Source organism: Styela clava, chromosome 8 (genome assembly GCF_964204865.1).
Source record: "Styela clava chromosome 8, kaStyClav1.hap1.2, whole genome shotgun sequence".
Classification (NCBI taxonomy): Eukaryota; Metazoa; Chordata; class Ascidiacea; order Stolidobranchia; family Styelidae; genus Styela; species Styela clava.
In genome coordinates this window covers 125761-138115 of record NC_135257.1, presented here as the reverse complement: position 1 = coordinate 138115, position 12355 = coordinate 125761, and the positions used below count along the sequence as shown (strand labels likewise).

At 36.0% G+C, this 12355-nt stretch overlaps 2 protein-coding genes and 1 non-coding gene across 8 annotated transcripts in view; 2 read left to right on the top strand and 1 right to left on the bottom strand.

The window, feature by feature from the left end:
- The window catches only part of LOC120346232 (FERM and PDZ domain-containing protein 2-like), a 136603-nt gene that overhangs the window by 51645 nt on the left and 72603 nt on the right, over positions 1–12355 (bottom strand). The window lies entirely within an intron of this gene.
- LOC120346836 (U6 spliceosomal RNA) lies at positions 7933–8037 on the top strand. Its single transcript, XR_005570040.2, has one exon. It is a non-coding gene; the product is annotated as a U6 spliceosomal RNA (small nuclear RNA).
- LOC120346183 (uncharacterized) overlaps positions 8926–12355 on the top strand; it is a 36079-nt gene continuing 32649 nt past the window's right edge. For 5 of the 6 annotated variants that reach the window (XM_078115129.1, XM_078115131.1, XM_078115128.1 and 2 more), the window contains exons 1-3: positions 9325–9433; positions 9709–9830; positions 9918–10292. In XM_078115129.1, coding sequence (XP_077971255.1) covers positions 9749–9830; positions 9918–10292 — 457 coding nt within the window. In that variant the 5' untranslated portion in view covers positions 9325–9433; positions 9709–9748. Of the gene's footprint in view, positions 9049–9324; positions 9434–9708; positions 9831–9917; positions 10293–12355 lie in introns of those variants that run through there. The other variant, XM_078115127.1, reaches the window with a different exon arrangement.

The window sequence follows — 12355 nt, the reverse complement described above, 5'->3', positions numbered from 1 at the left end:
TTGTTTCAGAAGTTTAATGACAGAATCAATTGTATTTATATTCTACTAGGATCGAGGTATGGATTGAAATAAATGGTTGAGCACGGGCGATTTATCATTTGTCTGGATCAGTACGTTACGGCTGTACGGTATGGGGCAGGCGCAGAGAGTGTTTCAGTAGTCTATATTCTACGAGACTATCCGTATCTCCCATTCTTTCATGAGTGATTGTATGGCTACCGGTTCGGTCAGACGCAAAGCGACTATAACCGACTACCGGTATTTGGTAAGACGGTACGGTACCGGCATCGCGAGTGTCCAGACAACTGAGTAGTTAAGCAGCATTCTCCAATTAAATTACCTTATACACGTAAAAACAAATTTTCGTATTCAATTCTATATTCTCTTATCATTATTATAAATATATTACTTCTTGTTGAACTTGTAGCATGGAGAATTTATAGAACATTTTCATATTGAATATTGCTCAAGAAAATCAGTAGTGAGTTTGAAATCCAGGGAACACATTTGTGCGCGTAGGATTATGCCTGACAACGTTGGTCTCAAGCAGAAGCAAATTTTCTAAAAATAAAAACGAGTGACAACGATGGGCCACGAGGCGGACCATCGTTGTCAACCTTTTTATTTTCTTTTTATTCAATTTTTTTTTTTAATTTTTTTTTCCAACATTTATTTTTATTTTAAATATTTTTATGTTTTTTTACAACAATTTTTTTATTTTCGGTTTTTTATTTTATTTTTCATTTTCAATTTTACGCGTGACAACGATGGGCCACCATACAAGAGCCTCCCGTAGTATTTATACCTAAAATTATGGCCTAACCCTAACCTAGTACACATATTACATTCCGATGTCCGCCATCTTGGTTCGCATACTTCGGGAGACCCAAAATAAGTTAGAATACTGTAATTGAAATTTTTTTTTGGTTAGATCGTAAACTACGATACCCTACTGGCTACTCCTCTGACCAGCAGGAACACGGTTATTGGCCCAATAACGCATCCAGTCTATCACATTTTTTTAAAGAAGCTTTGGTAACAAGATATGCTGTGACTTCCCTGTTCAGGGAAACATAGTAACCCTGGACGAGTTACTCCAGTTGGTAGTAGAACACTGTGCAACAAAACAGTTCTAATATTTAGCAGTGAAGATACATAAATTAGTCTGTATTCAATTTACAATATTAAAAAGACTGCTTAAGAAACATTCACACACGAAGAGCTCTTCAAAGTAGAGATGTACCGATACCACTTTTGTCGCCAATACCAACTAAAAACGCCGATACCGATATTCCAAAAAAGTTGATATTCCTATACTATGTAAATATAACTTCAAGTGTGCAGGACAGACGAGCTGAAAAACTATAGTCTTAACTTTATTCATATTGCACTTCATTTCAGATTAAAAAAGATATATATATATATATCAAATAATAAGAAACTGATGTTTGAGATCCAGATGCGTTAATTGGTTCAGATGCATTGTGTACTGACGCTAGGAATCTCGGTGTTCAATTAGAAAACTCATCGGGCTTGGGTGATAAAATTATTGAATGGATACTTATCCGATCCGACTGATACATTGAGTTACGTCCGCAGGATTTTGGGGCAATATAACGACTTATTTTGTATTTTACATGTTGGGAAATCCACTAATATTCGGTTAATATATTTCTTCAAAATTCCAGCTAGCACTAAAAATGTCAATATAAATATTTGGCAGCGAAAATAGTTGAGCTAGATTAGTTGATAAATAGTTAAAATCAGGCCAGAATCTTATTCCCGTTTCTACTCGCGGAGATGGGACGTTCATGGCTCGTAGTTTAGGGTTACCATATCTGGAAAGGCAAAATTTTAATAGGCCAGGTTGACCAATTTTGCAACCAAAACACTTATATTGTACAGTATTATGGTCTATATTCACGACGTATCAATAGCACAAGCTGTCGTCCCTTCCGCGAGAGAATAGAATAAATACAGAACGAAACGAGAAAAATTGCAGCTTTATCATTAGCACTAAACTCATAGCACGGCATAAAGTACAGGTATAGTGCCACCAAAATAACGAATACAAAATGCCGGCAATTCAGGTCATATGTGACATCACAATTATATGAATGCGACGCAATCCGCGTTGACCAAAAATGCTTGCGTGTGACATATCTCTGAAAAAATAGAATTTCGTGGATGCGCAATATATATCTGAAAACTCAGGGATCTGTAGCAGGAATTCACTGTATTCAAAAATCCCTGATATTTAAGCACTTTTTAACATTTCTCCCTGACGCAAAATTGACCACTAAAATCCCGGACATGTCAGGGAAAAATTTGACGTATGGCAACCCTATCGTAGTTTACGATCTATCACAGAAAACAAAATTTTAGTATTCTAACTTATTTTTTTAAAACATTCTGAATCATATTAAAATTCTAAATATATCGGTCTACATTTAACCGATACCGTTACACTACCGATACCGGAAATTTGGCCGATTCTGATACATCTCCACTCCAAAGCAGGTACAAATAGCAACCGCCTTGAACTGACGGACCCTGAAACGCGCCAACGAAGCGAACGTCCCCTCAAAGATCAGTAAAAACGTTGCTGGCAGCATCGGCCAAAGGTAATTAGGTTGTTCATTGCGTCAACCTACGTTTACTGTTTTTTATTATTATATAAATTGACGGTATTCTTCCCGTCGTACCATATTTTTATTATTGTAGACATTATATACATATATGTATATAATGTCTACAATATATATATATATATAACAATATATTGTGTGTGGTATGTGTGTCTTCTCCGTAACCTTCATTAGAGTATGTTAAATATTATTATTGTATTTGGTGTACAATATGAGTCTTTCTTCAAAATTGCATTTGCTGTAAATATATTTGTGTTTATTGTTTGTCGTCCTTGTTTTCAGTTTAACACTCCGCCAAATTTGTCTTTCCTATAAAATTTTCTCGTTTTTTTATTCTGCTATCCTTGTATTTTATCTGTGAATTACTTCGAGATAGTTACATGTTTTAAGTTAATCTGTGTAATAATTTCCAATAAGTTTACGGTCGCAACATAATATGTAACAGTTATGACTCATTTTTGTTCTTATTATCAAAATATAGTATATTAATGGGTGATCTTAAATATAATGGGTGATCAAATACGGACAAACATATACGGAAACATTGGAAACATGTTAGTGCTATTCCAACCATGCCATCTCGGATCATCTACCTGTCGTGCAGTATAAGTCAATCAATAGAACAAAAAACATAGAAAGCAGTTTTTCTCTATCATTCAATCCGATATATGGCTACTTTTAGGAGGTCCTTAGAATGTATCGACCTCTTTGTAGTGTTTGAAGAGTCGAACCCGAACGCCATTAAAAATAATTCTTGCCATGTTATGCCACCCTTTGATCGCTGTTTTCTTCATACTTCGCTTAAAAAACCTGAATAATTAAAAAAAACTTAGGAGAAAACAGAAAATTTACAAATGAGATCTCGTCAAAAACACGCAATATTCTCGGAATAAACACTTGGAAAGCAAGAAGACCTATGATATTGGTCAAAAAGCACGATAATTTAATTTCATTGGCATGGTTTTCATTTTGGCTAACGTCGAAATCCTGGAAATATTCTTTAAGTCGGTAGTTTCTGATTGTTGTGTCTATGTCCGACGCTAATTGGAATTTATCTGCGTTTGGAGGGGTTACACTGAATCCTAATCCTTTCTGCAAGAGTTCGGTATGGGCTTCACTCAATGTAATATTTGAGAGGTTCTAGTCAGTTGAATGCGCCTGTTCTGTGTTTTTTATCTTTCGCTTTTTGCCTCTGGTGTAACGGCGATTTTTTCAGGGTTGCTGTTTATTGTTGTCCTAAATTTAGATTTGTTTTGTCTCTCATCTTTTTTGTTCTCGCCTTAGCAAGTTTATCTTCTAGTTTGGAAATCGCAAGTCCCAGTTTGTGTCAAATGGCTCCATTTTGAAGTGCTGGCCTGATCTTTTTCCGGTATGCTTGAATTTGAGTTGAGATATTTTTAATTTCTATCTGTAAAACGTAACAATTGAATTTTAATCAGCCGCTTGGACGTCATTTTCAAAAATGATCGCGAACATTGACTCGTTTTCGTAATGTCAAGCGCTATTGGTCAAATCCTACCCCTAAAATGAAACAAAATAAGGCCACATGCCAAAATAAGGTCGTTTCTTGTAAATAAGGACAAAAAAATTTTCTAAGACAAAACCTTTCTTGCTCAACAAGTTTTCATTCAAATTTTATATGAAAGGCACATATACCGTCCAAGTAGGTAGGTCCTCATTGTTATTTCAGCGTACCATTGTTCTCGGTAGTCACAAAGTTGAATTTGTTACGTCTTTCACAACTCAAGTCCGAGTTGGGGTTTGTTTGGGGTTCCACAAAGAATCAAGATCTAAAAGTGTCCCTTCAGGCAAATGGCTTTAGGGCAGGGGTGCTCAACCTGCGGCGCCGAAGATGAAATTTTCGGCCGTTCTAGTGTGTGTTGTAGCTGCAGAATAAGCACAAGGCAATAACCCCATAAGCAAATAATCATATAGAATTTAGGTAATTACTTGTGGCGCCGTTAACCTTCGTGCCTATTTCTATGAATCTAATCTTTGTAATATCACCATCTTGTATATAGATCTCAAAGTCCCAGAAAGGTATTATTCTGATAAGGGAGTGAGGGTGTTGAGACATAGTTGATACGGAAAATCAAAGCTGTAGTCTAGTTGTGTCTTTATTTGCTATTGGAAAAAAAAATACTGATATCATAAACATTAAAGGTTGTAAGCATTACTCCATGCCGTTTAAGCAGTAGAGAATATTGTCAATGTACTTGAACAAGGCAATCGTGCGTGGTGAATCAAACGCATGACTTTTCGATAGGGTTACCATATTTTTGGACTTCAAAGTGGGACGCTTCCAAAGACAATAGCTGTAATTTTTTCAACTTCAAATTTACCGATTTTGCATTAGGGGAGTACATTTAACCATCCCGGCTGTCCTCATTGACCATATTGTCGTCGAGAGTTTATGCGCTGTCTGCCTAAATCAGTGGTTCTCAACCTTTTTCAGTTCGCGAACCGGTAAAATTTCAAAATAAATTTCGCGGACCGGCGGATCTTCAAAATTAACCAAAAATGTCATGAACACAAAACATAATCAAACGAATGCAATTACGACAAAAATAGGCGGTGCAAAAGAAGGCAATCCAATTCAATGAGAAATTTACTGCTGTCTTTTTGATATTATACGTGTTGAACGTGGTTCTAATGAAGTTTCTGCAAGGCAAAGTAGAGCGTTGCCTTCCACGCAATTCCGTTAGCTTTGCGGGTTCCATTGTGTCGCTTGAAATAATTTTGGCGCAGACTAAGCACATAGGAAGCGGTACTTTTTCGCTGCTGGGAGCAATAGTGAAACCTAGCTTCAAATACTTATCATAGTGCCGAATAAAATATCCCTTTCGTTTTTTGCTTGTTTCCGCGTGATCCATATCAACTTTGCTGCAACATGCAAGGTCGTTACGGGGTATGTTGTAAAGTTGAAGTAGCAGTCTCTTCCTGTAAACACCACTAACTTGGTTTTCATCGCTGGGTCTCTTTTGAATGAACTGAACAATACTTTGTTGTTCGTTTGCCTCCAATTATTGATAATCTATGTTTCGCAGTTGTTTTGAATAAAATGTGGTGTTTATAAGTGAATGGATATCGGTTTTCATATAAATTTTCGTAATTCTCTACTTTTGAATTTTGTTTTAGATAAATAAAAATATAAGACATCCCCCGAAAACAAGCCCTAGTGTTATTTTTCAGGAAAAAAAACAATAGCTCAAGGAATTTGTTGGGATTGCGATGAAATTTAGTTTTTGCATGGGGCTTATCGTTTTCCAATTTTGCTTTTGTAACACTTTAACTATTGTCCATAATATTTAAATTTTTCTTCATACTTCCATGGCCCGCCAGTCGAGATGAGCAAAATTGTTGGCCCCCGGTCCGAAAATCTTGCACACCCCTGGTCTAACAGTTAGACGAATAACGGTACTACGTCTCAATAAGAATTTAAAAAATCCCAAAATTAACGGACATGCCGTCAATACTCTGTATTTTGCAATTTGCTTATGATATATTAATATTGGAATATATTTGGCGGACGGCAGCAAGGTTGCCGCGGACCGGCACCGGTCCGCGGACCGGCGGTTGAGAACCACTGGTCTAAATATCGGTTCCAGTTCGAAAATTAGAAATAAATTTACGTTAGCACTGAGCACACTTTTGGCGTACGGGGCTTACACGTAATAAATTATAGCAATTATTGTTAGCGAAAAACAACGAAACAAACAAAACCACGCATTCACATTCAGTAAGTTGGCTACAGGTACGCTACACAGCAACAACAGTAACGAGAAAAAGCTAATTGACATTGTTCGTGAATTATGCTGACTGGCTTAACGCCAAAGCGGGTCTTTTGGCTGATCGGTCGGGACAAGACGTTGAAATGTGGGACTGTCCCGCGTAAAACGGGACGTATGGTAAGCGTACTTCTCGACATCATATATATTAACCTGCAAGAATTTGTGCATGGCTCTCGCAAAGAGCCCAACACCTCAATGTCGAGCAGTCGGTCAATCAATCTTTACTTGTGTGTACTTCCAGTTCTAAGCGCAATGCGCAGCAACAGCCTGCGGATTTCAACATTTTTGTAAATTTTAAAAACAAAAGGCATTTGATAAGTGTTAGGCGCAAGACTATGAGATATACCCATGAAAACCAATCTTTATTAATTGGACATACCCAACTCATGAAAATCTCGACATTACTGGCGGCATTAAGTAGTTATTATACAGAAACGAATTGCGGCCGGCCATAGAAGAGGTTGTACACCCCTGCCCTACTATCGGACCTAGACTATTTTGTCGACGAGGCCCTTTTGCATAGAGTTGTCATAAACAACTCATAAAAAAATTCACCTTTAAACTGTTTATATTAATTAATGAACGGATGTAAAATTGAATGTCGAAACTTCATGAGCTTTCAGCCTTGCATACCGGCAAATCCGGTTCTGTAAGTAGTGCATCTGAAGGTCGATTCTTTGTTTGAATTGTATGACCCGTCGGATTATGCCTGACTCTACAAAAAAATATAATCACAAACGCTTCTCTCATATAACGTGTGTAGCCTGACATAACCGAACCTTAATATTTCCGGTTCTGAACTTACTTCCCTATTTGATTTGTTTGCAGCAACGACTAATTGCATTATATATAGCCAAATGAAAAGTTAGCGGACAAACGTGGACGACATATATAAAGGTAGATTAGCATAGAAACAGTTTTTTTGAGAGGTTAAAACTACCAATTCCCCGAGTCTTATCGGGTATGGAAAAATGAGGCTAGGTTCAAATCGTATTTCTACAGAATAATTCTAAACATTCCATTATGTTAAACCAGGTACTGTGTTCTAATCATCTTTCCGTAAATCCGGAAAAGGTCATCAGCAATTTTGGAAGCTAATTGCTGAATGCTTTTACAAATACCCATCAAAATTAGGGAATATGATTATACAATAATATCTTAGTATTAGATAGTTTAAAAAACAAATGAAGATTAGCTTTCACTCCACTCAGGCCTGGACAATGCTTATTGAGAGTCCATATATGTGATCTCAGACAAAATTCCCCAACTCAGCCTACTGTAAAATACGAAATATTCTTTTCGGAATCCGGTAATTCACTAATAATACGACGTATTGAAATCCGAAACATTAACGGGATTTCAATTTATTTACATATTGCACAATGCAACTGCGCGGTGGCCGAATAATGAAGGTCAATTAACTTCAAATGGGATAACTTGATAGAAGATATAGGTTGGGATTTTTTCGGCAATATATTGTGACAATCTATTATGAAGCTAACGAGTGTACATATGAAAACATTGGAGCGATAAAGAGAAGATTAGCATGGCCCCTGCGCAAGGATGACACGTACAATCGTGAAGTTAAAAAACAGACAATATCAACATATTATATTATCACTGACCCCCCTCATAACAATATTTTTCTATGTGATTAAAGATTGAATATGTAGTATTTTGAAAATCTAATGTTAGATATAAGATTGCAACAGACAGTTTATACCCACTTTTCTTTTTTTTGATGCAATCAGTGCAATTTACGTATTTACCCATTGAATAACATACGCGACGCCAAATCCACCTAATGCATGCATTAACCTCATTTTTAAATACTGTATAGATAACGACAGTAATTCTGATAGCAATCCCTATGATTTAGAATAGATTCAAATATATTCGACTATGCCTTTTATGATTGATGTGCCACTTTTCATTGTCGATTCGATTTGATCATGCTCTTAAAATGCATCTGTGAGGAATTTTTATGAAATCATCATCGTTAAACGGATGTGATTTTGTTTTAAAAGTAAACTCGCGCAATGCGTTGTCATAACACGCAATTTGCTTGCACAAATGTTAAATGAATGCCCACTTGACGATTTGATCATCTGTTCCACGTATGGTCCAAATGTAAATTTATGCGTTTCGAAAGTAAGTTCCGGTATTGACTCTCTGGTTGTCATTTAAACATCGAATTTAATACGCTTTTAAAAGTTTATTTTTTTTTTTGAAGAAAACCTAATTTTCGCCGTTTAACACTTTGAGGCAGTGAAGTTCTGTACGACGATTAAAGTAAAACGACTTTCAAAGGGGTGGGTGAAGTGAAGTGACATGCGTTATCAAATATGATTTACACTATTAGTGTTATTTATTTAGTATTTTACAGCAAAGTTGTGTGGAATCTATGTTTCGCATCCCACGTAGAGTGATGTGTAAACGACAAATGATGATGTTACGTTAACGCAAACGATAACAAACAGAATCATCATACCTGCTTACTGTTAGTGACGTCACACATCCTCAAGAGAATGATTATAACGCCCATCCCAATAGTCGGAAAATCGTTGCATGTCTGCAGGAAGGTCTTGTAGACAAATAGTTGAAGCAAGGTGGGAACAAGTATAGTCATTATAACGCTGTCTAGCCAAAAGTTCAAATGATAGGATGTATCAGATAAAAAAAAAATTTGTGATAACATATGATCGGTGTTTGACCGGTCGCATTGATCCAACGAGGGATGACCAGCTATTTTAAGATTTTTAGTACAGTTGTTTTTGTATCGACTATCTTCAAATTGCTAAAAAGTTTTGGTATGTAACTCTAAGCTGGAGTATCACCCATTGTCTATAAAATACAAAAAATCATAATTCTCGATCAATTATTATAGATCTGTTTAATTAAGAAAATAAAAATATTAGGCGGCGCAAAATAATTTACGAATCATCCAACCACTCGATTCACTCCTTTCTGACTGAGGACTGATATGTGCAAAAGGTAACGTTAATGTAATTTCATTCGCCATGATTTCTGATCAAGGAATGCTTGAAATGTTTCGAGACGCTCGACAACCCACATCCTTTGTCCACACCATTGAACAATATTATTGCGTAATAATAATTATAATCAATGGAAAGGATTCAATTTTTTCCAATTCAATATGAAGACTAAGAAGTGATTCTATCAACAACGTCTCGCATTCTAGTTCGATCTTCTACCGAGATATTTACTGAAACTTCTTGAAACACTCCATCCTCAACACTCTTTTTCAGTCTGCAACATTTTAAAGAATTCTGCAGCTAAAACTTCATTATGTTCAATTTGAGGAGATGGGGGGAAGTACTAGAGATAATATTGTTATTAACAACACTCATCTCAGAGCATGCTTTGTCAGGTAATGTTGGATTGTACGTTGGATTAACTTTTATTAACTTCTGAACAGCAAGAGGTATGAGTATATAAACTTGTATTATGTATTTAGAAACTACTGCAATCATTGCAAGTCAAAATAATCAAACGCATGTTCCTCGAACAACTACAACCGACGTATCAGCGGATATGGTTTCAACCTTTGCGAACAATGTTGGACAGAACACGACGAAAAATTGGGTCGTTGCTGAGGAAGAAACTGTATCCGATTCTGTCATAAAGAATGGGACAGAAACGGTCATGACAACTACGATGGCGACAAAAACAATTTCTACTGAGATTGAAGTCACCGCATCCAACAACGCTGAAATTACTCACATGCCTAAAATGTTAGGTACAAGTACTGCGAAATCAAATATTACTCATGAGCTAAACGTAATATTTCCACAGGCAACGACAACACATGAAGATCGTTCTACAACAGCAGGTATCGCTAAAATAGACAATAGTTCTAGAATTTATTGGTCGGCATAATTTAGATTCGACATTTATTTTACGTAAATATCAGGTTTTAGTATATATTATCAGCGGCTGAGTGGCATTTCGACCGTTACGCCATACTGGTCTAATAATAAAGGCACAAATCGCTGTAAGTCTTGCAATATGTGGTAGCCTACTAAACAAGAGCACGTAGAAGTTTTGTCTAACTCGTACTGCTTTATTTCTTTTCACGCGAAACTTTTTTGAATTTTTGTATATATAAGCATTTTTTGCGTTTTTTGTAAATTAAAAAGGAATGAATATATTTCTTAGCTGAACTAACAAAACAAAACACAAATAACAATTCTACTTGATCTACCGAAGACAAGTAACTAATGCTATAAATTGCGAAAATTGTAACTTTTCGATAATCGGCAATTGTACGATTGTTTGATCTCGATAATCGAGAATTGTACGATTATTTGACCTCGATAATCGGCAATATTATTTGAAATGTTGAAATATTTTGCAATGTGCATTTGTAATACATGGCGGAACTATTCCTCTCTTATCCAGACTGTTGTTGCCTGACGGCAACGTCCGCGCACGCACAAACTCACGATGTTAGCGCGTGAAAACGAAAAAATATACCAGCTTTCGAAATAATATTCGTTGATTTTGAAATATTCGTCAGTTGTTGTATTATTTATTTTTATACGTTTAAACATAACGTAATTTCACATCTAAATAGCAATCGTCGTTTTAATAACATTCTCATTTATTTAGAAAAAATCATGTGGTTCATAGTTGAACTTTCTGATTATCACTCTTAATTTGGTGAATCACTTTATCTAAACCAGGGGTCCGAAACTACTTTTTAGCGCAACCCAAAATGATTTTTTCTAACTTCTCGCGACCCAAGCATTTGGTAAACATGTAATTAGTTATCGATTTCAAGACTATTGTCGACACTAGCATTTTTCTTGCACAAAATTATATGAAACTTATCACACAAAATTGTGAATAATAGCGTTTATTATGACTGATGCAAATTATAAGCTTTGTGTATAATACACAACATATCAAATCGAGGTTTAATTTGGGAGACGGCAACTCGAAGATATTTTTCTACCTCTAGCCTTGATCTGCTTGAAATTTCTGGGTGAAATGTGATTCATTGGCCATTCCTTTGGTTTTTAACTTTCTAAAATACGTGCGGCCCGCCAATGACTTGCAACCAGTGTTCACTATTAGCGCAATTTTTTGCGAAAATTGCGAAGCACTTTCGCAACTTTTTTTAGGGACTGCGAAATAGCACTTTTTTCCGATTTTGAAGAGAAATAGCACTTTTTTCCGATTTTGAATGGATTAAAAATTCAAAGTTAACAAATATTTTCGAGTATTAAGTTGACAAATGAGTAACATACTAGTACTTTTGTAACTCAATTCTGCATATCATAACGATATTTACCGGAATTCTAACCTATGAGATGCAGACATAGGAGATAAAGCTTTTGCATTAACGGCAAAATTCTTGTTTATAATATGATTATTATACAAGCACCGATTCCGCTTCTCCCGCAAAAAACGCTCCCCGGGCGTTTCTTTGAAGGAGAGTGGTCATGTGACTATCAATGATATCGATGAATTCAAAATGACTATAAAAGTGTTAGTAACGTGTTATAGTCACTTTGGATGAATTGTGACCAAACTGCACGATTTTCAAATCAGACGAAACTTTTAGCAGCATGTCACAGATTTGCAAAATCAACAAATTCACAAAATACCATTAAGTGCCATTTTATTGTAATCACAATGTTGAAAGGACGTGGCATTTTCCGGAATTTTGCGATATTTACACAACTATTTCTCATTGATATGCGAGGACGGGTGGGCAAAATTCAATATTTTTTTGAATCGAATATTTATAGGAGTACCGAATAAACGTGGTGGAAACATTGAAAAATCGGCAACAAAGCCTTTTTACTGGTTAATTCCGTTATAATCGCTAATTGTTCTTGTCACCGATCGTTTTGGCGGCGATATCTAGGTTTTGGGTAATCTATATTC